Source organism: Bufo bufo, chromosome 2, assembly GCF_905171765.1.
Source record: "Bufo bufo chromosome 2, aBufBuf1.1, whole genome shotgun sequence".
In the NCBI taxonomy this organism is placed as follows: Eukaryota; Metazoa; Chordata; class Amphibia; order Anura; family Bufonidae; genus Bufo; species Bufo bufo.
The window spans coordinates 349,680,952-349,704,263 of NC_053390.1; the positions used below are offsets into that span (position 1 = coordinate 349,680,952).

The following is a 23,312-nucleotide window of genomic DNA, read 5'->3' on the forward strand; positions in this document are numbered from 1 at the left end:
TCAGGGACTGCCGGGCCCCTACTGCCGGGTCCCTACTGTATCCGCCGGCATCGCTGTAAAAGCCGATTCCGGTGGATTAACCCCTTCTATGTCACGGTCAGCGCTGACCGCGGCAAAGAAAGTATTTGCGGTGGGTGAGGGAGCCCATCGGGTCCCCGCGCTGCTGTGGCAGGGACCCAATGGATGAGAAGGCAGCCCGATGCCTTGCAGAGGCTGCCCAATGCCTTGCAAGGCATCGGGACCTGCCTTCTACCGGGGCCGAGGAGATCCAGCCCCAGGCTGGGTCTCCTAGGCAACCTGTTAGTGTATTACTCAGTGTAATACACTAACAGGCAATGCATTACAATATAGATGTATTGTAATGCATTGCAGAGGGGATCAGACCCCCGAAAAGTTGAAGTCCCAGGATGGGACAGAAATAAAGTTTAAAAAACCTCGAAAAAGTGTTTTTAATAATAAAAAATAAAGTTTCAAGTAAAAAAAGAAAAAACCGCTCCTTTCCCCTGATTTTATAATAAGAAATAGAAAAAAAAATAGAAAAAACACACATATTAGTTATCGCCACGTCCGCAATGACCGGCTCTATAAATATATGACATGATCCACCCCATCTGATACACAGTAGAGAAAAAATAAAAACTGTGTCACCTTACATCACAAAAAGTGCGACACAAAGCGATAAAAAAGACATATACCCCCCCCCCCAAAATAACCAATAAAAACGCCACCTCATCCCGCAATAAATGAGACCCTACATAAGACAATCGCCCAAAAAATGAAAAAAACTATAGCTCTCACAATATGGAGACACTAAAACATCAAGTGAAATAAATAAAAAAAAGTATGCATATTAGGTATTACCGCTTATAACAACCAGCTCTAAAAAAAAATTCACATGACCTAACCCCTCAGGTGAACACCGTAAAAAGATAAAAATAAAAACAGTACCAAAAAAAGCTATTTTTTGTCACCTTACATCACGAGAATTGCAACACCAAGTGATCAAAAAGGCGTATCCCCCACCCCCCAAAATAGTACAAATCAAAACGTCACCTCATCCCTCAAAAAATAATACCCTAGACAATCGCCCAAAAGATAAAAAATAAACTATGACTCTCAGACTATGGAGACACTAAAATATGATTTTTTTAATTTTATAAATGCTATTATTGTGTTAAAGTGAAATAAATAAAAAAAAGTAGACATATTAGGTATCGCCGCAAAAGCAATTTTTTGTCACCTAACATCACAAAAAGTGCAGCACCAAGCGATCAAAAAGGAGTATGCCCCCCAAAACAGTACCAATCATATCATCACCTCATCCCGCAAAAAAACTGAGACCGTACCTAAGACAATCGGTCCAAAAAAAAAAAAGCTATGGCTCTCAGACTATGGAGACACTAAAACATCATTTTTTTGTTTCACAAATGCTACTATTGTGTAAAACTTAACTAAATAAGAAAAAGTATACATATTAGGTATTGCCACATCCATAACTACCTGCTCTATAAAAATATTACGGGACCTAACCCCTCAGGTGAACGCTGTAAAAATAAATAAATCAAAACTGTGCCAAAACAACCAATTTATTGGTCACCTTGCACCATAAAGTGTAATAATGAATGATCAAAAAATCATATGTGCCCAAAAATGGTACCAATAAAAACGTCAACTCTTCCTGCAAAAAATGAGCTCCTGCACAAGACGATTGGCAGAAAAATAAAAAAATTATGGCATTCAGAAAATGGAGACACAAAAACATAATTTTTTTTCAAAAAGGCTTTATTATGTAAAACTGAAACAAAGTAGACATATTTGATATCATCGCGTCCGTAACAGCCTGCTCTATAAAAATAACACATGATCCTACCTGTCAGATGAACGTTGTAAAAAATCTAAACGGTACCAAAACAGCCATTTTTGTCTCCATTTTCCTTTAATTCTTGTGGAACATCTAAAGGGTTAGCAAAGTTTGTAAAATCAGTATTGAGTAACTTGAGGGGTAAAGTTTATAGAATAGGGTCATTTATGGGTGGTTTCTACTATGAGAGCCCCTCAAAGTGACTTCAGACCTGAACTGGTCCTTAAAAAGTGGGTTTTGGAAATTTTCAAAAAATTTTAAGAATTGAATCTAAAATTCTGAGCCTTTTAACATCCTAAAAAAATAAAATGACATTTACAAAATGATGCCAACATAAAGTATTCCGGCCACCTTTCGGCATACACTGCTGTGGTGCCTCCGAAAAGTAGGACATAACTTCTTTATGCTGTACTTCACCTTGTAGTCTGGTTTGTCTCTAGATTTGTCCAGGGAAAACTCCTCCTGGCTTCTGAGTCTTCAAGCTGTGGCCTCTATGTCCAGCAGAGCTGAAGGTGCTCTAGCTGGCATTCCTTTGCTTGGCTGGGACACGTCCAGCAGGGACGTGCATCTGCTGCACACCCTTCCCCTAGCTGGGGGTGTACTAGACTGACCTCTAACTAACTAGTCCGCTCCCCTCCTTAGAGGCAGAGTTAGAATGGAAAGAAGGGTTCCATTCTCTGCCATTCTTGCTGCCACCTACTGGTGAACCAGGTAAATTACATAACATAACAGTTTCAAAATAGGAAATACACAGTGTTTGGACCTTGAATAAATACATATGATGACATGAGGTTAACCAATAAAGACAGTAGCGAGGTGCAAAGGTGGTAATGCCACTCTGGCATAAGTACCTGATGCTTCTAGCATTAATTAATGCTGAGAGCATCAGATCTTTATGTACTTGGCCAGTGGCCATGAGGAGGGCTTGGGTGGTCCTCTGAGCATCAGCCCACCGGGAAATTTCCCTGTTGGGTATATGGTAGTTTGTTAAATAATCTACCCGGCTTTTATATGGATATAGGCTGTTGAGATGTTGTGTTGTGGTCCACCTTTGTCAGGAGCCACCAGTGGATTCACCTGTTCCCCTTTGGGCCAGTCCAAGCCTGTGTGCATGTAATGGGCCGACCAGCAGCAGTGTCACACCTGTATATGTTCAGCTTCTGCACTGATTGATAGGAGAGCCTGCAGTGACAATCCTGCTGTAAAAAGTATGTTTTAGCATCAATGAGAAGCCGCTTATGAGAGATTAATGTATGCACAAGTATTATTCTCACTGACAGAAATATGGGAAGCCAGAAACTAACTACAATCCAGATTTACAACTTGAAAAAAATTATTTGTTTAGTTTGACATCTAAAAATCACGAGACAGAAAGTGTACAACTAGGCCCTAAACTAAAGCAAATGTAAGGGCCCACCCCATTCTAGATAAATTCTCTGCACTAATCTTAGCCGGCTTCTTTGTTCTGAAAGCTGTCAGATAGTAAAATGGACATATACATCAAGCATTTTTACTGATCCTGTCCATATTAATGGAATCCACCAATAATTCTTTATCACCTGAAGTCTCCTGACAGATAAAACAAGGGTCAGACAGGCTGGAATTTATAGAGAACTTGTCAGTTTTACTGAACCATCTTATTCCCCATGCAAAAACAATTGGAGCATCTATTTACTGTTCCTCAGTTATTGCTACTAGAAGTTTATTGATGAATCTGCAACTGAATGTTACCAGTTTGGGTGGAGGGGGGTGACAATGTTCAATCAGGGATGTCAGTGTCAGACTGTGCAGGGACTCTCCTCCCCCAGTGGTAACACTCAGTCGCAGATTCTTCTAGCAGCGATAACTGAGGAGTGGAGCAACCTACAGTTAAAAGTAAAGATGCTACAAAATTGTTATTATATGGGAAATTGAAGTAGATACTAAGACATGTCGGGGGAGGTGACAGGTCCGCTTTAAGTAATTGGATACTCTGTTTCCCTGGTAGATAAGCAGTGCCAGTAAGGCCCTGTTCACACTGTGCTAAAACCTTCAATCAAACATACAGTATGTCAGGAGTATTTCCTAACACAGAAGTCAGCATATGTCATCCATAGGATCCTATATAGTAGACCATACCACATGAGTTGATTATGTTACTCCATATAGTAAAAAAAATTGTCTGTCTTCTTATCTTCCTGTCTTCTGCTGGAGAAAGCACCGGGCGGCCGTCTTCACAGCGCACTAGGCTGAATACGCATATGCAGGACCACCGGTCGCTCTCTGTATTGTACAGGCTTCTATGTGAAGCCTGTACTGACTCCTGCACAGCGCGATGTAAGCGCTGTGCAGGAGTGACAGCATAGCGATCAGCCACAAAGGCTGATCGCTATGCTGTGCATGTCACATGGGGCACTTTGGATGGCAAACAGGGGGCACTGGATGGCAAACAAGGGTGCACTGGATGGCACAAGGGGGTACTGGATGGCAAACAGAAGGCACTGGATGGCCCAAGGGGGTAATGAATGGCACAATGGGGGCAATGGATGGCACATGGGGGCAATGGATGGCACAAGGTGGCAATGGTTGGCACAATAGGGTAACTGGATGGAAAAAGGGGGTCAATTGATGGCACAAGTGGGGCACTGGAAGACCCAAGGAGGCACTGGATGGCAAACAGGGGCACTGGATGGCAAAGAAGGGGGCATTGCATGGCACAATGAGGGCACTGGATGCCACAAGGGGGGCACTGGATGGCACAAGGGGGCAATGGATGGCACAATGGGGTAACTGGATGGAACAAGGGGGCAATGGATGGCAGAATGGGGGCAATGGATGGCACAATGGGGACACTGGATGGCACAAGGGGGACACTGGATGGCAAACAGGGGCACTGGATGGCAAACAAGGGGGCACTGCATGGCACAATGGGTGAACTGGATGGCACAAGGGGTGCAATGGATGGCACAATGGGGGAACTGGATGCCACAAGGGGGGCAATGGATGGCGCAAAAGGGGCAATTGATGGCAAACAGGGGCACTGGGGGCACTGCATGGCATAGTAGTGACACTGTGGATGTCACTGTTATGGGGGTACTGTGGATGTCACTGTTATGGGGCGCTGTGGATGTCACTGTTATGGGGCACTGTGGATGTCACTGTTATGGGGGCACTGTGGATGTCACTGTTATGGGGGCGCTGTGGATGTCACTGTTATGGGGGCACTGTGGACGTCACTGTTATGGGGGCACTGTGGATGTCACTTGTATGGGGGCACCGAGGATGTCACTGTGTGGATGTCACTGTTATTGGTGCTGAGTATAAGTGATAGGGCTCGTGCACAGAACCGTATCTGTTTTGCGGTCTGCAAGTCACGGATCCACTAAATAAGGTTACTGTCCATGTGCGATTCACATTTTTTTGCAGTCCTATTAAGTTCTATGGGTTTTAGATCTGCATAATGAGGACCAGAATAGGACATGTTCTATCTTTCGCAGAACTGACATACGGATGTGGAAAGCACATGTACGTTATCAGTGTGTTTTTTACATCCATATGTCAGTTCCAGTAAAGACAGAACATGTTCTATTCTGGTCTTCAAAATGAGGACCTCAAATCCATAGAACTCAATGGGATTGCCAAAATTGTGGATCGCAAAATGGATATGATTGTGTGCATAAGGGTTTAGATCAGGGGTGGCCAACCTTACAGACACAAAGAGCCAGAAAAAAAAAAGTATAACTACCAGAGGAGCCACAAGCTATACATTTACACACAAGTCACCGTATTTTTCGCCCTATAAGATGCACCTAGGTTTTAGCTGAGAAAAATAAGAAAAAAAAATATTTTTCATCTGATCTGAGTTTTTTTTCTTATTTTTCATTAGCAGAGAAGAAAGGAAAAAAATGATTGTTCATCAGACCCCCAATGCTCATCCGACCTAAGACCTAAGATAAGATCCCCAATCCTCATCAGAACTCCAAATCAGATCCCCAAAATAAGACCCCCAATGTTCAGATCAGACAACACAAATCAAACTCCCAGTGTCAGACCCCCCATGCTTAGATCAGACCCCCACCTGTGCTTAAATCAGACCCCCACCTGTGCTCAGATCAGACCCTTCCGTGCTCAGATCAGACCCCCGTGCTCAGATCAGACCCCCCCGTGCTCAGACCAGACCCCCCCATGCTCAGATCAGACCCCCCCCGTGCTCACATCAGACCTCCCGTGCTCAGAACAGACCCCCCTGTGCTCAGATTAGACCCCCCTGTGCTCAGATCAGACCCCCCGTGCTCAGACCAGACCCCCGTGCTCAGATCAGACCCCCCTGTGCTGAAATATGACCCCCCTGTACATAGATTAGACCCCCCATGCTCAGACCAGACACCCATGCTCAGATCAGACCCCCATTGCTCAAATAAGATCCCCCCCATGCCCAGTACTACAATTTAAAGAAATCGCCTACCTTTCCTGATTGGGCATCGGGCTCCTGATCAGGCACCTGCTACTCTGCAGGTCTGACACGGTCTCCACTGTGACCTGATGCGCACAGCATTAGGTCATATTGCGCGTCCCCACCTACTAAGGTTGTCACGATATCAAAATAATGTAAAATTGGGAAAGGGAGCGATTTAAACTTTTTTTGGTGTTTGTTTGTTTTTTTGCTTTTTATTTACTATTAGCTCCCCCTTAAGGGCTAGAACCCTTGTCCTATTCACCCTTATAGAGCTCTAATAGGGTGAATAGGACTTCACACTGTCCCTGCTGCCCTGTGCATAGTATACACAGCAGCAGGGAGATTACCATGGCAGCCAGGGCTTCAGCAGCCTGTGGCCACTTCCACCAATGATACTAATACTTGGGGGGGGGCACTGCGCCACCAATGGTTAGAATTTATAATACTGGGGAGGGGAGCACACTGCGCCACCAATGAATGTAATTAACACATTAATTCAAGTATAGGAGGCAGAAGGTGCCGGCGGCGGTTTCACATACCCGGCCTCAATAACAGGGCATGCGATCTGCCGAACCGCAACAATTAACCCCTCAGGTGCCCTGTTATTGAGGCTGGGTTCTGGGTATGTGATACCTCCACCGGCACCCGCTGCCTCCTATACTTGAATTAATGTGTTAATTACATTCATTGGTGGTGCAGTGGCCACAGCCGCTTCCCTTCTCCTCCCTGCTATCTCCCAATTGGTGGCAGCGGCAGTCACGTCACAGTGGAGACGGAGGGAGGGACTCCCTCCTTCTCCACTGTGCTAGTGAAGAGAACATGGTGTGCACTGAGAGTGGCGCCTGCCATGTTCTCTATTAGGCTGTGCAGCTGCTTCCCATCTCCACCACTAGAGCCGCACTTGAAGCGGCAAAGAGCCGATTGTGGCTCGAGAGCCGCGGGTTGGCCACCCCTGCCCTAAGGTGAACACCGTAAAAAATATAAAATAAAAACAGTGCCAAAAAAAGCCATTTTTTTTGTCACCTTACATCACAAAAATTGCAACACCAAGCGATCAAAAATATGTATGCCCCCCAGAATAGTACCAATTACACCATCACCTCATCCCGCAAAAAATGAGATCCTACCTAAGACAATCGCCCAAAAAATTAAAAAAAACTATGACTCTCAGACAATGGAATGGGTTGAAGGGGTTAAGGGCTCAAATAGTGGTCCACAATGCACGGGCACTGGCTGTGTGCACTCCTGGTGCAGATCCATTGACTTGAATGGGTCCGCGATCTGCACCACGGAGTGCACACAGCCAATGCCAGTATATTCCGAACTGGCCGTTTATAGTCCGCAATATGGGCACAGGGCCCTTATGTTCAGCTGCATAAGCCCTAACAATTACTCTCCTTTTATGATCTATACCTGGTCATACCTTTAGTGCCATCACAAATTTACAAACTAATACATTTATTTGAAACTATAAAAATTATTTAATGTAACTGTCCACCAATGATATGCATACCTCCCAATCGTCTCGTATCTGGCGAGAAATCCTGGATTTCAGTGGCTGTCCCGTGGTCCCGAAACGGCTGCGGTATGTCTCGCTCTCAGCTGATTGTAATGGTGAAGCAGGTAGCTGTCCGCTTCCTGCTTCACCATTCGGCTCAGCTGCCAGCGCTCCCCAGCAGCAGCACAGTGTACTGTCACACATCAAGCTGCTGGACTGTGGAGGAGGAGTGGGGCATACCGGAAATCGACCTTTGCTCCTCCTACACAGCAGCAGCCTGCTGCTGCTCCTGTGGGGAGCTGTTATCATCAGAGGAACTAAGTGACTATTTACTTTTTTTTTTTTAGATAGCTGTCAGTCACTGATAGTTGTACATGGGGGAGGTGTTATCAGTGATTGATGGCATTCTCTGTGTAAGTGTGTATACATAGATAGCTGTCAGTCACTGATAGTTGTACATGAGGAAGGTGTTATCAGTGATTTATAGCATTCTCTGTGTGTGTATACATAGATAGCTGTCAGTCACTGATAGTTGTACTCAGGGAGGTGTTATCAGTGATTGATAGCATTCTCTGTGTAAGTGTGTATACATAGATAGCTGTCAGTCACTGATAGTTGTACATGGAGGAGGTGTTATCAGTGATTGATAGCATTCTCTGTGTAAGTGTGTATACATAGATAGCTGTCAGTCACTGATAGTTGTACATGAGGAAGGTGTTATCAGTGATTTATAGCATTCTCTGTGTGTGTATACATAGATAGCTGTCAGTCACTGATAGTTGTACATGTTGGAGGTGTTATCAGTGATTGATAGCATTCTCTGTGTAAGGCCTCATGCACATGGCCGTTGTGTGTTTTGCGGTCCACAAATCACGGATCCGCAAAACACGGATGGCGTCCGTGCGCATTCCGCAATTTGCAGAACGGCACGGACAGCCTTTAATATAACTGCCTATTCTTGTCTGCAAAGCGCGGACAAGAATAGGACATGTTATATTTTTTCTGCGGGGCCACAGAACGGAGCAACGGATGCGGACAGCACACGGAGTGCTGTCCGCATCTTTTGCGGTCCCATTGAAGTGAATGGGTCTGCATCCGAGCTGCCAAAACTGCGACTCAGATACGGACCAAAACAACGCCCATGTGCATGAGGCTTAGGCGTGTATACAGATAGCTGTCAGTCACTGATACCTGTACTCAGGGAGGTGTTATCAGTGATTGGTAGCATTCTCTGTGTAAGTGTGTATACATAGAGCTGTCAGTCACTGATAATTATACACAGGGGAGGTGTTATCAGTGATTGGTAGCATTCTCTGTGTAAGTGTGTATACATAGATAGCTGTCAGTCACTGATAGATGTACACAGGTGAGGTATTATCAGTGATTGATAGCATTCTCTGTGTAAGTGTGTATACATAGATAGCTGTCAGTCATTGATAGTTGTACATGGGGCGGTGTTATCAGTGATTGATGGCATTCTCTGTGTAAGTGTGTATACATAGATAGCTGTCAGTCACTGAGAGCTGTACACAGGGAGGTGTTATCAGTGATTGATAGCATTCTCTGTGTAAGTGTATATACATAGATAGCTGTCAGTCACTGATAGTTGTACACAGGGGAGGTGTTATCAGTGATAGCATTCTCTGTGTAAGTGTGTATACATAGATAGCTGGCAGTCACTGATAGTTGTACATGGTGAGGTGTTATCAGTGATTGATAGCATTCTCTGTGTGAGTGTGTATACATAAATAGCTGTCAGTCACTGATAGTAGTACACGGGGGAGGTGTTATCAGTGGTTAATATCATTCTCTTCGCATTTTATATACAGATAGCTGTCATTAACTTACTGAACATCAGGGCTCACATGACATGAAGGGTGTCACAATATGGCACCTGTGCAAATAAAGTTGACTTTTCCTGTGCACATATTATTTTATAAATCTACAACATGTTTGTAGAAAATATATAAATCCTGATATTTGTAAAGTGTAATTGAAATCTAACAAGTGTTTGACTCTATGATGTTTGCACGGATAGTGTATTTCAGCCATGTTTTTAAACCTTTCAGATCTTGATGTCGGAACCAGGAAAGCTGTTACAGAAGTTTAAAGTCTGGTTGCAGGAATACTGGAATGTGACTGACCTCATCTCTATCCTGCTTTTCTCCATTGGGATGATACTTCGCTTACAAGAGCAGCCTTTCAGCAGCTATGGGAGAGTGATATACTGTGTTAACATTATCTACTGGTATATACGTCTGCTAGACATCTTTGGTGTGAACAAATATCTTGGACCCTACGTTATGATGATTGGCAAAATGGTGAGCAGAATTTTTACATTTATGAACATGATGGGGGTTAAAAAGTCTACATATTCACAGTTTACAATCTAACACAGTATTCAGCATTTCAAGAAAAAGTATTAGAACACATCTCATGACACTATGGGGCCGCAATCTGTGCCAGAAATAATAGGTTGTCGAAGCTGGCATCCAAGCTGGTCCCATAAATGCACAACTAATGATAAATCAGGCAACTGGGCAGGCCAAGGAAGTGTTGCAATCTGGCAGAGACATTCCTTAGAAAACCCTAAGAGGCAACACATTTGACAGCAGGATGTCCTGCACATATCACTGAGCTGTTAGTGTCCCTTGTATCACAATTAGGGATGACTGACTGACATATGTGATGGCTCCCCTAATTATCACTGCAGCAGTTGGGACAGTGTGTCACTTCACAGCAAAGGCGGCACTCACCAAGTGGCCTCCATACTTGAACCTGGCAGTCGACGGATCTCAACCAGAACCTTGATTCGTCATTAAAGACAATATTGTTCCAGTTCATAGCAGTCCAGGTTTCTTTTATTACACCACTGCAAACTAAGGTAGTGGTGGCTGCCTGTCAATGACAGGACACGTAATGGGTGCTGTGACACCAAATTTCCTTCTGCTAAGTGCCTGAAAATGGTCCAGACAGAGAAGGGGTGTGTAATTAAGTGCTATGGGTATCTGGATTGTGGACAATGAAACTGTGGCAGCTGTTTGTGCTTGTTGGTGGATCAAACAACCCTCTCTACTGGTGGTCTATCTGGGCCACCCAAAGCATGTTCGCCCTTTATCAATGCTCTCACATAGCTACTGCTTCCAACACACAGCCCGGTCAGAATGACCTACTGTAGATGGTGCGCAATTCATCAAAACAACCATTCTCGTAGTCCAATGATGCAACCCCTCTCAAAGACAACTTGGCAAAATGCCTTTGAGTGCATTGTAGAGGCATATCCAGCAGTCATCAATCTCTCACCAAGAAACACAGTACCCAAAAGTAGCCTCTGAGAGCCTTTTTATAGTATAAAAGTCCAAAGTATTGGTTACTCAATATTTAGTTGAAACACCTTTGGTAGTGATTACAGCCTCCCTTCTTCTTGGGTGTGATCCCACAGGGTTTGCATACATTTTCAGGTCTCTCCAGAGATGTTTGATTGGGTTCAAGACAGGGCTTTGGCTGGGCCACTTAAGGACATTCACAGAGGTGTCCATAAGCCACACCTTTGTTGTCTTGGCTGTGTGCTTAAGGTCATTGTATTGTTGGAATGTAAACCTTCAGCCCAGTCTGAAGTCTAGGTTTTCATTAAGAATATCTCTGTATGCAGCTTTCCCTTAGCTCTTAACGTGACACTTAAATTTGAGGCCAAAGTTCAATCTTGGTTTCATTGGACCAGCAAATCTTGTTTTTCACAGTCTGAGTCCTTCAGGTGCAAACATTTGTGTGTCTTTTACTGAGGAGAAACTTCTTTCTGACGACTGGAAGTTTCTTCTGCTTGCACACAGGATAATTGGAGCTCAGTCAGAGTGACTGCTGCATTCCCGATCACCTCTCTTACCAAGGCCCTTTTACCCTGATTACTCAGTTTGGGGGGCACCCAAACTATAAAGAGTCCTTGTTGTTCAAACTCCTTTCATTTAAGAGTTATCAAGGCCACTGTGCTCTTGGGAACTTTCAGGGCAGCAGTAATTTCTTTTACCATTCTCCAGATGTATGCCTCCACACAATCCTGTCTCTGGGCTCTACAGGCAGTTCTTTCATCCTTATGGCTTGGTTTTCGCTCTGATATGCATTGTCATCTGTGAGTCCTTATATAGACAGGATTGTGTTTTTCCAAATTATATCCAATTAACTGAATTTACCATAGCTGGACTTCAGTCAAGGTGTAGAAACTTCTCAAAGATGATGTCACGGCTGCAGATGGGGAAAACCCTCAGCCGTGCGATGCTCAGAAATGACCGGTCGCTACTCGGCCAGGGCAACAGCATTAGGGAGCAGGTCACCTCCTATTGCGTCCCTAGCACTGACCCTGTCTCCTGTCCGCATGAGCCGACCCTGATGGTGGGAGGACTCATACACTGGAACCTAATAGTCCCTGGAAGCCCTCAGGACGGCCCTGAACTAGGAGGAGGGTAAGACTACCTATTCCTCCTAGGCACGGAGGAACAGGGGTCTCACTGGCCAAGCAGCAGGGAGAAGGGGAACAAGAACAGCCTATGAATATGACAGGTGAACCTAACTGTTCCACACTAACCAGCCACAGCCTTGCTGACTGTAACCTGTGCTCAGGAACGCTGTCCACACAAACATAGACAAACAGCACACACATAAGAACACAGAGGAACCAGGACATTCATAGTTGCAAACAACAAAAAGCATAGGACATAAACTAAACATCAGGGATAAGGATTTTATGACCGGAAGGGTGGCCCTTACTGGAAGGATGGTAACCAGCAGGAGGATGTCTCCAGCAGCATGGCTGAAGCACCCTCTGACTACTGCCTTCCACTGAGGCTTTATAGGGCCAAGTAGCCATACCCACAGTCAGACACACCCGGTGCACACACACACTAGGAAGGAGGGTAACCCTTCCAACACCAGGGAAGGGAAAACACCACTTAAAGGGGACGTGCACACAATAACATAAAACCAAGTGCACACATACACACATCACACGAAACCGCATGCACAACATAGCAAGCTGCAATGACACAGCTCAGACTGCTATGCTGCCACATACATACTGTTGCCAGCGGCAACCACAGGTGAGGCAAATACCACAGCCCTCACCTGTGATTGACAACCAAACTAAACCGCTGACAACCGCATGCGGTTCAGGAGTCACGGTCATAGCCATGGCCGTGACAGATGATCAAGAGAAATGTGAGAAATTTCATTTGTCATAGCAAAAGGATCTAAATACTTATATGCATGTGAAATTTTAGGTTTTCCTTTTTAATAAATTTGCCAACATTTATACAATTCTGTTTTTGCTTTCTCATTAAAGGGGTTTTCTGCAGCCTTCCCTTGTTTGTTTTCCTGAGTTTTAAGTGACCGTACACTTTACCGTTTATGGAAATGCAGCAGTCTGAGGACCTGAGGCTATTGAAGGGGTTTTCTGCAGCCTTCCCTTGTTTGTTTTCCTGAGTTTTAAGTGACCGTACACTTTACTGTTTATGGAAATACAGCAGTCTGAGGACTTGAGGCTATTTAAAAGGGTTTTCCAAGTTACTCTTTCAATGGACCAACTGCAAGGATGTTGTTAAAATAATAAAACTTTAGCTTACCCTCCCAGCCAACTCTGACCCAGCAGTTTGGCTCTGTCACCTCTGCAGCAGTGACACATTGTTTTGGCTGCACTTGTGACTTTGCGTGTACTACTGCAGCCAATCGCTAGCCTAAGTGGTCTTATGCCATACACTGCTGAGGCAAGTGATTAGCTGCAGCCATATGCGAGATGTCACCTCTGCAGTCAAAACCATATGTCACTACTGCAGTAGAGCAGCACCACTGGATCTGAGGGGGCTGAAAAAGTGAGCTACAACTTTTTTAATTTTATTTAACAAGGTCCCTGTGATTGGCCAATTAAGAATTTAACTTGGAAATCCCTTTTAAGGAGACTACTACATTACTGAATGAGGTTTTCAGCCAGTAAGCTTGGCTGTGCTTATTTGAGGACTAGAGTGTGGAAAACTGACGATAGAAAGCATTGCGTGGCTTGGGTTTATGACTTATTTTTCCATCTGGTGGTAGTTTGTATTTCAGAAAAACTTTTAAGGAATAAAGTTTCTATCATGAAGCGAAAAGCCTATGGCTCTCCTAGACAGTTATCTTCTGCACCGGATGTAGGTGCTGGAACTACACAGGTCTGTCCACTTTGAAGTGAATGGATCTAGTTATTGCTGCACTGCTCACATTCACTGTGTTTGGCCCTGGAGCTACTGCAGAATACCTGATCGGCAGGGATGCAGGAGTCAAACTTCCTTCGATCTCATATTGATTACCTATCTTAAGAATAAGCCCTCAATATTAAAATCCCAGAGAACTTCCTTAAGCAATCAGTTTAAGAAATACATCTGCAAAATATCTTATAGTCCAGTAACTCTGTAAATAGAAATGAGACAAACAGCCCTTGGGTTCATGAAATGTATTGATGGCAAAGACAGAAACTTTATGGTAATGAGGTTAAAGTAAGAGTAAACTGTTATTGTTAACTCTTTTGGACCTTTTAGTAGTGTTACATTTAGTTGAAAAAGCTTACTACATTTTTATTTTTTATGGTGGCAAGCCTACTGTATTTGCCTTAGGCCCCTTTCACACTAGCGTTTTTACTGGATCCGGCAGGGTTCAGCAAAAACTCTTCCGTTATTAATACCACCATCTGCATCCGTTATGAACGGATCCGGTTGTGTTATCTTTAGCATTTCCAAGACAGATCCGTAATGAACTCCATTGAAAGTCAATGGAGGACGGATCCGTTTTCTATTGTGGCAGATAAAACAGATCCGTCCCAATTGACTTATCTTGCTCCGCATCCCAGGACGAAAAGCAAACTACAACATGTTGCGGTTTGCTCTCCGTTATGGGAGCGCAACTAAACGGAATGGAATGCATTTTGGAGCATTCCGTTCTGTTCAGTTGTTTTGTCCCCATTGACAATGAATGGGGAAAAAACTGACACGTTTTTTTTTCGGTAATGAGCCCCTATGACGGATCTCAATACCGGAAAGCTAAAACGCTAGTGTGAAAGTAGCCTTATGGCATGGCACTACCCTCCTTATATGCCACTACAGTGTGATTGCACCCTAACACTATCAAAACATTATGGGGGAGATTAATCAAACTGGTTTAAAGGAAAACTGGATTAGTTGCCCACAGCAGCCAATTAGATTCCACCTTTTATTTTCAAAAGGAGCTCTGAAAAATGAAAGGTAGAATCTGATTTGTTGCTATAGGCAACTAATCCAGTTTTCTTTTACACCAGTAACTGTGTGTACCCAGATATATAGAAACTTTAAGCCAGTTCCCTTCAAATACTGACTCTCAGGTGACTTCACAAGCTGTGATACCAAGTATCATGGTGCATGTGAATAAAAGAAGCATGTCTTCATGAAACTTTGCATATCCACACCCTATGTAAGGAGTTGTAGAATTTGAGAAGAACACATATGTGACATATGTTAAAATTCTTATTGCTACTTTAGGCCTTTAGTCAACATTATGTTTGAGTTATAAGAAAACTCTCGAAGACCCCAAATGTTATACAATAAATAAAGAACACAAACTCACCACGCCCTAACAGGCTTCCTTACATGGCAGGGCTGATGCCATTGTTAGACCTCCAGTTGCCACTGCTGCTATCAGAACTCTGCAGTCATGTCTCAGGGAGCCCAATGGGGTACAGAGGGTGACTATTGACAGTGGCATCTCCATATGCAATATAATGTTCCCCGATCAGCCTTAGGCAACTTTCACACTTGCGGCAGCACGGCAAACAAGCCAAGAGGCAGCCGAACAAAAAACGCATGTTTGCAGCCGGACTTCTGGCCTACCCCCATTATAGTGAATGGGGCTGGAGCAGACTTCCGGCGTCACGGTGGATTTGCGGTAGTACGGATCCGGCAGGCTGTTCCCCTGTCGCAAGTGTGAAAGTAGCCTTAGCGATGAAGCAACTGGCTGGTGAGGTGAATAAGATTGATTATCTCATTACAGTTACAGATTTTTCAAGGGGTGGGATATATTAGGTAGCAATCAGTCAATTCTTGAAGTTGATTCAAATTCAAGAATCTGAGTGACTTTGAGAAGGGCTATATAATATGGCTAGAAAGCTGGGTCAGATCATCTCCAAAATGGCAGGTCTTGGGGGGGGATGCAGTGATTAGTACCTACCAAAGTGGTCTATGAAAGGACAACTGGTAAACGGATGAGAGGGTCATGGAGACCCAAGATTTATTGATGTGCATGGGGAACAAAGACAAGCCTGTCTGGTACAGCAGCACAAATTGTTAAAAAAGTTAACGCTGGCTATGATAGAAAGGTGACACAAAACACAGGGCTTGGCAGTTTGAAATATATTGGGCTGTGTAGTCACAGACAGATTAGAGTGCCTCTGCTGACCTCTGTCTGAAAGAACCTTCCATTGTAATTTGGGCATCAGAACTGTACTATGGAGCCTAGGTGGCCTAGGCATATGTATCATGTTTACTTTTACAAGATGTGTATGTGCCTCATTAACCTGGAGAAGGAAGGGCACCAGAATGCACTATGGAAAGAATTCAAGCCAGCAGAGCCAATGTGATGCTCCAGGCAAAGTAATGCTGGGAAAACATACACCCTGGCATTCAAGCAGATGTTACTTGGTACTGTCATGTCCTACATACCTAAACATTACAGACCAAAGACATCCCTCCATGGTAATATTCCTTAAAGGCAACAGGATCCAGGGCTGCCATCAGGAATTTCAGGGTCCTGTGCAGGCAAATCATGTGGGACCCCTCCAGCCCCTTTCACACTCATAGCCATAACAACCATAATGTTTTTTTTTTTTTTTACATCAGGCCATTTTGCAATCCACATTAGTAAGATTTAAATTTTTATCCCCTTTTATTATGGGTTAAATTAAGGGAAAAAATGTTGCCATTTTTCTTTATGGTGTTTACCGATCACCATAATTAATGTCTTCACTATATTGTACAAATTATTATGATTACAGGGATACCAAGTACTGTTTTAACATAGTAACATAGTACATAAGGCCGAAAAAAGACATTTGTCCATCCAGTTCGGCCTGTCATCCTACAAGTTGATCCAGAGGAAGGCAAAAAAAACCTGTGAGGTAAAAGCCAATTTTCCTCACTTTAGGGGAATAAAAATTCCTTCCCGACTCCAATCAGGCAATCAGAATAACTCCCTGGATCAACGACCCCTCTAGTAGCTATAGCCTGTAATATTATTACACTCCAGAAATACATCCAGGCCCCTCTTGAATTCCTTTATTGTACTCACCATCACCACCTCCTCAGGCAGAGAGTTCCATAGTCTCACTGCTCTTACCGTAAAGAATCCTCTTCTATGTTTGTGTACAAACCTTCTTTCCTCCAAACGCAGAGGATGTCCCCTCGTCACAGTCACAGTCCTGGGGATAAATAGATGATGGGATAGATCTCTGTACTGCCCCCTGATATATTTATACATAGTAATTAGATCTCCCCTCAGTCGTCTTTTTTCTAACGTGAATAACCCTAATTTTGATAATCTTTCAGGGTACTGTAGTTGCCCCATTCCAGTTATTACTTTAGTTGCCCTCCTCTGGACCCTCTCCAGCTCTGCTATGTCTGCCTTGTTTACAGGAGCCCAGAACTGTACACAGTACTCCATGTGTGGTCTGACCAGTGATTTGTAAAGTAGTAGGAATATGTTCTCATCACGGGCATCTATGCCCCTTTTGATGCAACCCATTATCTTATTGGCCTTGGCAGCAGCTGCCTGACACTGGTTTTTGCAGCTTAGTTTGCTGTTTATTAAAATTCCTAGATCCTTTTCCATGTCAGTGTTACCGAGTGTTTTACCATTTAGTATGTACGGGTGACTTGCATTATTCCTTCCCATGTGCATAACTTTACATTTCTCAGTGTTAAACCTCATCTGCCACTTATCTGCCCAAGCCTCCAATCTATCCAGATCACTCTGTAGTAGTATACTGTCCTCTTCAGTGTTATGTTTGTGATATTTAATAGTAAGTATCTTAGAAAAATGCATTTATTGTGCTGTATTTCTTTCTTTCTTTCTTTCTTTCTTTATTTATATATTTATTTTAGGAACATTAAGTTTGCAGAAAAAGAAAAGCTGGAAAATAACAGTTTTCTTCCATACCCTTTAGGCCATACCCTTTAGTGTGTGCCTCGTGGCCATGCTGCGACCCGCAAAATGCGGGCCGCAATGCACGAACGCCGACCGTGGGGCAGCCGCAGCGGATCGCAGACCCGTTCACTTTAATGGGTCAGCGATCCGGCCGTTCCGCAAAAAGATAGGACATGTTCTGTCTTTTTGCGGAACGGAAGTACAGGACAAAACCCCAAGGAAGCACTCCATAGTGCTTCCGTAGGGTTCCGTTCCATGCTTCCGTTCCGCACCATTCCGCATCTCTGGATTTGCGGACCCATTAAAGTGAATGGGCCCGCATCCGTGATGCAGAATGCCCACGGAACGGCGCCTTTGTATTGCGGATCCGTAAATGCGGTCCGCAATATGGCCACAGGGCGCACACATTCATGTGCAGGAGGCCTAACTATGAAAACTACTTGTAATATTTTTACTGGGAGTTGAACCGCAGACCTTCTGTATAGCAGGCAATAGACTTACCAATACACTAAAGGACTGCTCTGTTGTATAATTGGGATTTTGTGTACTTAAATAGCTACAGCGTTACAATTTATTTAATGTTGTGATGAAAATAGTAATTCTATTATTTGTTTTTTAGCCATAGAAAATCTTATCGCTATAGTATAGCATTTCTATAGATTAATGGGCAAGGCTGCTGCCTGCTATATGGAAGGTCTAGGGTTCAACTGCCAGCTAAGACCTGTAAAATAATTTCTTTTGTAAAAGTTATGGCTGAAAAATGGAACTTTTACTTTTCAATCTCTTTTATGGTAAAAGTTACATTTTTCTGCAGTTATTGGTAGAATAACAATGCAAAACCATTAAAATAAATGCATTCCCAAATAACTCCATCACCAGTGTAGACAGTCAATTCGTATTCTGTCGATCTCTATCCTTTCACAACCAAAACCACAAACAGCTCCCTTACTATATATTGCACCTCAAAAATATACAGACATTATTTCACATCTACTGCTTTTACTCCTTTGTGAAATGAGAGTGAGTTCATTTGTGAACTGTATTTTCAATTTAATACTGACATTACTTTCATACATGTGCTCAGGTTGTAAAATACATACACACTCTGGCTAGAAAATTGAAATATTCTAAATGCACAATAGAATAACAGTGCACCCTACCTGAGATGTTAAAAACTGTGCTATAGTGTAGTATATACTGTAAGTAGCACTAGTGTGTTAAGCATAAGGAAATCCATACATAATAAATGCCATACAACTGAATCATAGAGTGATGTTTCATTATTACAAGAACATATTATAAAGAAAATATATTCTATAACTTCATACAGTCTACTATTTGCTTTTCATAGTTCTAGTTTTTGAACTACTAGGCTCTGTCATATTAATAGCAAGGAATCATCACACAGGAGTAGGATTTTTGTACATGACATTAAGTTCTCTTCCTACATAAACTGTGAGATCCCACACTTCTCTAACAAAGTCATCAAAACCCACACATATCACTACACTGGTTCTGCCGGTCTCTTGAACACAGTTCTAAAATCACACTGTTTAACAAGTATGACTGTGCTGATAAGAAAAAAGGAGAAAGTAGCCTTTGTCAGCTAAACAAAAGTAAAGATACAAGGTGCAGCAAAAGACCTGATATATCCACATCTATTCTTCATGGTTAATAACATTTAAAAGGGGTTATCCCATGATAAATGTAAAAATGAAAATCAGACATCATATAGTCCATGATAATCTCTTTCTAACATATGTAGCTAGAACCAGCCCTGTACCTCACATGGATCCAGAGATCTCCCCATTCATTGCTCTGCTGGATTTATTTCAAGCTCAGACTTCTGAAATTGCACTGAGAAAAATGTATTTAGACAAGGGCAGGATTACAGCCCAAGAGATGGGCAGCTTGTGCCACTTTGCTATAAGGGAAACAAACCTGCACAGGACTCCCTGTAATGACACCAGTTGTCAACTGGACTTCACCCATAGCAGTTGCCTTTGCCAGGAACTAACAGTGTCTCCTGGTAGTCAGACAACCTCAGGACTTAGTGTAGGGCAGAATTGTATAACAACCGGATGGTCGTAAGAACAATAATATGAATGCATGTATCAACACTATCAGGTAACACAAATGCTAGATAATTGGAGTTCACCAATAGATGACAAGAATCGTATGCTGATGGTAACGGATAATGGTTCAAATAGATGATGATGATGATGATGATGATGACAGTCAGGTACTGGAGCAGACGAATAATGATAACCAGAAATAAAAAATAAAAAAACAGATCTACCCCAGAATACTAGCCTAACACCAATACCACAGACCATACACATCCCCCTGGGGAACCCCATCTCTGCAATACTGTCCTAAAACAAAACAAACAGCAGGGGTACTTTGGGATCCAGAGACAAGAACACCCCAAGAGCAGAGCTGAACAATGAAAGGCAGAGACGAAGAACAGGTGAACTACAAATAAGGCTACTTTCACACCTGCGTTCGGGTGTCCGCTCGTGAGCTCCGTTTGAAGGGGCTCACAAGCGGCCCCGAACGCATCCGTCCAGCCCTAATGCATTCTGAGTGGACGCGGATCCGCTGAGAATGCATCAGTCTGGCGGTGTTCAGGCAAGCGGATCCGTCCAGACTTACAATGGAAGTCAATGGGGACGGATCCGCTTGAAGATGACACTATATGGCTCAATCTTCAAGCGGATCCGTTCCCCATTGACTTTTAATGTAAAGTCTGGACGGATCCGTTCAGGCTACTTTCACACTTAGAATTTTTTCTAAGTTATAATGCAGACGGATCCGTTCTGAACGGATGCAAATGTCTGCATTATAGGAGCGGATCCGTCTGTGAAGACATCAGACGGACCCGCTCCGAACGCTAGTGTGAAAGTAGCCTAAAAAGGACTGAACAAGGATACTCACAGGAACCAACTACACACGAAGCTAGAAAGTAAATACTACAAACACACAGAGCTTACGCTATTACTTCCAAGAGTGACCAAAAGAGACCAAAAATAGTAAAAGAAGGTTTATCCAGTCAGGAAGTAATTCCCAGATGAGACTGGCCTGCATTCGTGATCAGCTATCAACTGCCCCAAACAAATTAACAAACAGGAGGACTACACAGCAGGAAAATGGCTGTTTCTCATGGCATTCCCTTTTTTCACATTCAAAACAATGCCACCAAACAAGGGAGGGACAATGGCCAGAGATTCATGCCAAACTACTGTGCTGAAATGAAGGGTTGGGGGAATCAATGAGTTCTTGACTCTCATGTCCTGGAATGAAGAGGTGTCATGACATGAATTAACACCAGTGGAGGCCACCATTTTGGTTTTGTTTGGTTCTTTTTGGGCTCTGAGGTTCCTTTGCTTTATTTATGCCCTGGTTTTCAATTTTTTTTATGATTATAGCTTGGCAGAAAACATTTTAGATGGAATACAATGCAGTACAATCTATGGTTTGGTGACTCATTTGGTTGACTGAATTCCAATCAGACCAGGGAAAGACCTGTATTGAGCTTTTATATTTTCTTTGCTTGCAACAGGTTTCCTCAGTTTTGTCCCACAGTCCAATACACATATTCACACTTTGTTGAATATTTTGTTTGATATATAATTGGCCTGAATGTGTGTATGGTAGGTAAATTAAATTTTGAAACCGTTTAATGGCAGGAAAAGATATGTGTACTCTGTGTAGTATGTCAATATAGTTAAATCTATGAAAATTTCCATCTTGATTATATGATTGTGTTCATACTCTAATTTTCCACTTTTGCTTATACTTCTTTTCTATGTTCCATACAGATGATAGACATGATGTACTTTGTGATTATCATGTTGGTAGTGTTGATGAGTTTCGGTGTGGCAAGGCAAGCCATTCTCTTTCCAAGTGAAGAACCATCATGGACTCTAGCTAAGAACATTTTTTACATGCCTTACTGGATGATCTATGGGGAAGTCTTTGCTGACCAAATAGACCGTAAGCAAGCCTTTCATGATTCTGTAGCTACTTATTCAAGTATTTTTTTATTGCTGTAGCAAAGCTGTCCTCTGTACACAATAAATGGCTCAGGATAGGACAGCTTCATGAATGTGATGGAACAGGTATATTTCTCTTTCGTTATGTATAAGAAACAAAAGAGTTTTCATTATTTATAGCAAGAACTGAGAACTCTAAAAGAAAAACGGTGCCCGAAGATGTGCTTACCTTATAATTAGGCACAGACCTTGTCATAAATTAGGCACATCCTAAGGCAGTCCATGCACCTAGATTGAAATCTACTTCAGCTGGTAGCTGGCGTAGATTTCATTTGTCATTTACACCAGCTCACTGGCGTAAACAATAGTGAATGTGTCGAGACTGATGTCCCACACCACACCCTGCCCTAGACAATACTTTTGAGAAAGTGACAGGGGCAGCATAAAAATGCCACTTGTGCCTAAATGTAGGTGCAGTGGCATTTAAAAAGTTGCAAACCACAGGTTGTCAGCTTCTGGCGTAGAGGGTCATAGTCAATGACCACCAATGTGTATAGTCTCATGTGGACAGGGCAACTATAGCAACAGTTTGGGTTGACATGGACAGTCTGGGTTTTTTCTATATATTTTTTAGTTATGTTTGTATATATTTTTATTAGACTACGTTTACATCTGCTTTTAGGAGATCTAGCTGCCTGTTCCGGCACAAATGCTGGCTTTCGTTCAGACAAAAAAAATGTTGCATGCAACAGTTTTTGTCCGTCTGAAACTCTTCATTTATGCTGGAAATTAACCACATGACCACTGGACCAGGGTGCACTGCATGTTGTATCTCCTGTATCTCCTAATCGAGATGTGAACAAGGCCTGACATAATATGTTTCCCAAGAGGTCATAAAAGACTTCCATTTGTTTTCAGTTTTCCATTGTAACTGGGACATCCATTCACTGTAAGGTGAATTTTCCTCCAAATTTATTACTCCCACTAAGTGTCAGATTAGGCTTCCTTGGGTCCACCAGAAAAAATGTTTCTGAGAACTCACCCTCAACCATATAAGGGGTGCACAACCTTTTATGTTTTGAGATTTTACCATTTCCAAGAACCACAATAAAACTTAAATGAATATTCTCAGGGGCAGACTGGAAACTTAAAGTGGCCCTGGAAAAAACTAAAAGTGTCCCCATGTTGTAGGCAGGAATAACAAAAGTAGCCGGGAGCAACACAAGTAGGTGTGGACAACACAAGTAGATGGGGTCAGCATTACCACCGTGCAGCACAAAATATCGCCCCAGCAGAACCAGATATCACAGTTCAGTACATTATACTGCTCCAACAGAA

General features: G+C 43.0%; 1 protein-coding gene across 1 annotated transcript in view; it reads left to right on the forward strand.

Annotated features, from left to right (window-relative positions):
• Window positions 1-23,312, forward strand: part of TRPM3 (transient receptor potential cation channel subfamily M member 3) — a 550,448-nt gene that overhangs the window by 449,952 nt on the left and 77,184 nt on the right. Inside the window, exons 22-23 of the mRNA XM_040419752.1 lie at window positions 9,864-10,115; window positions 21,801-21,998. Of these exons, the coding sequence (XP_040275686.1) occupies window positions 9,864-10,115; window positions 21,801-21,998 (450 nt within the window). The remainder of the gene's footprint in view (window positions 1-9,863; window positions 10,116-21,800; window positions 21,999-23,312) is intronic.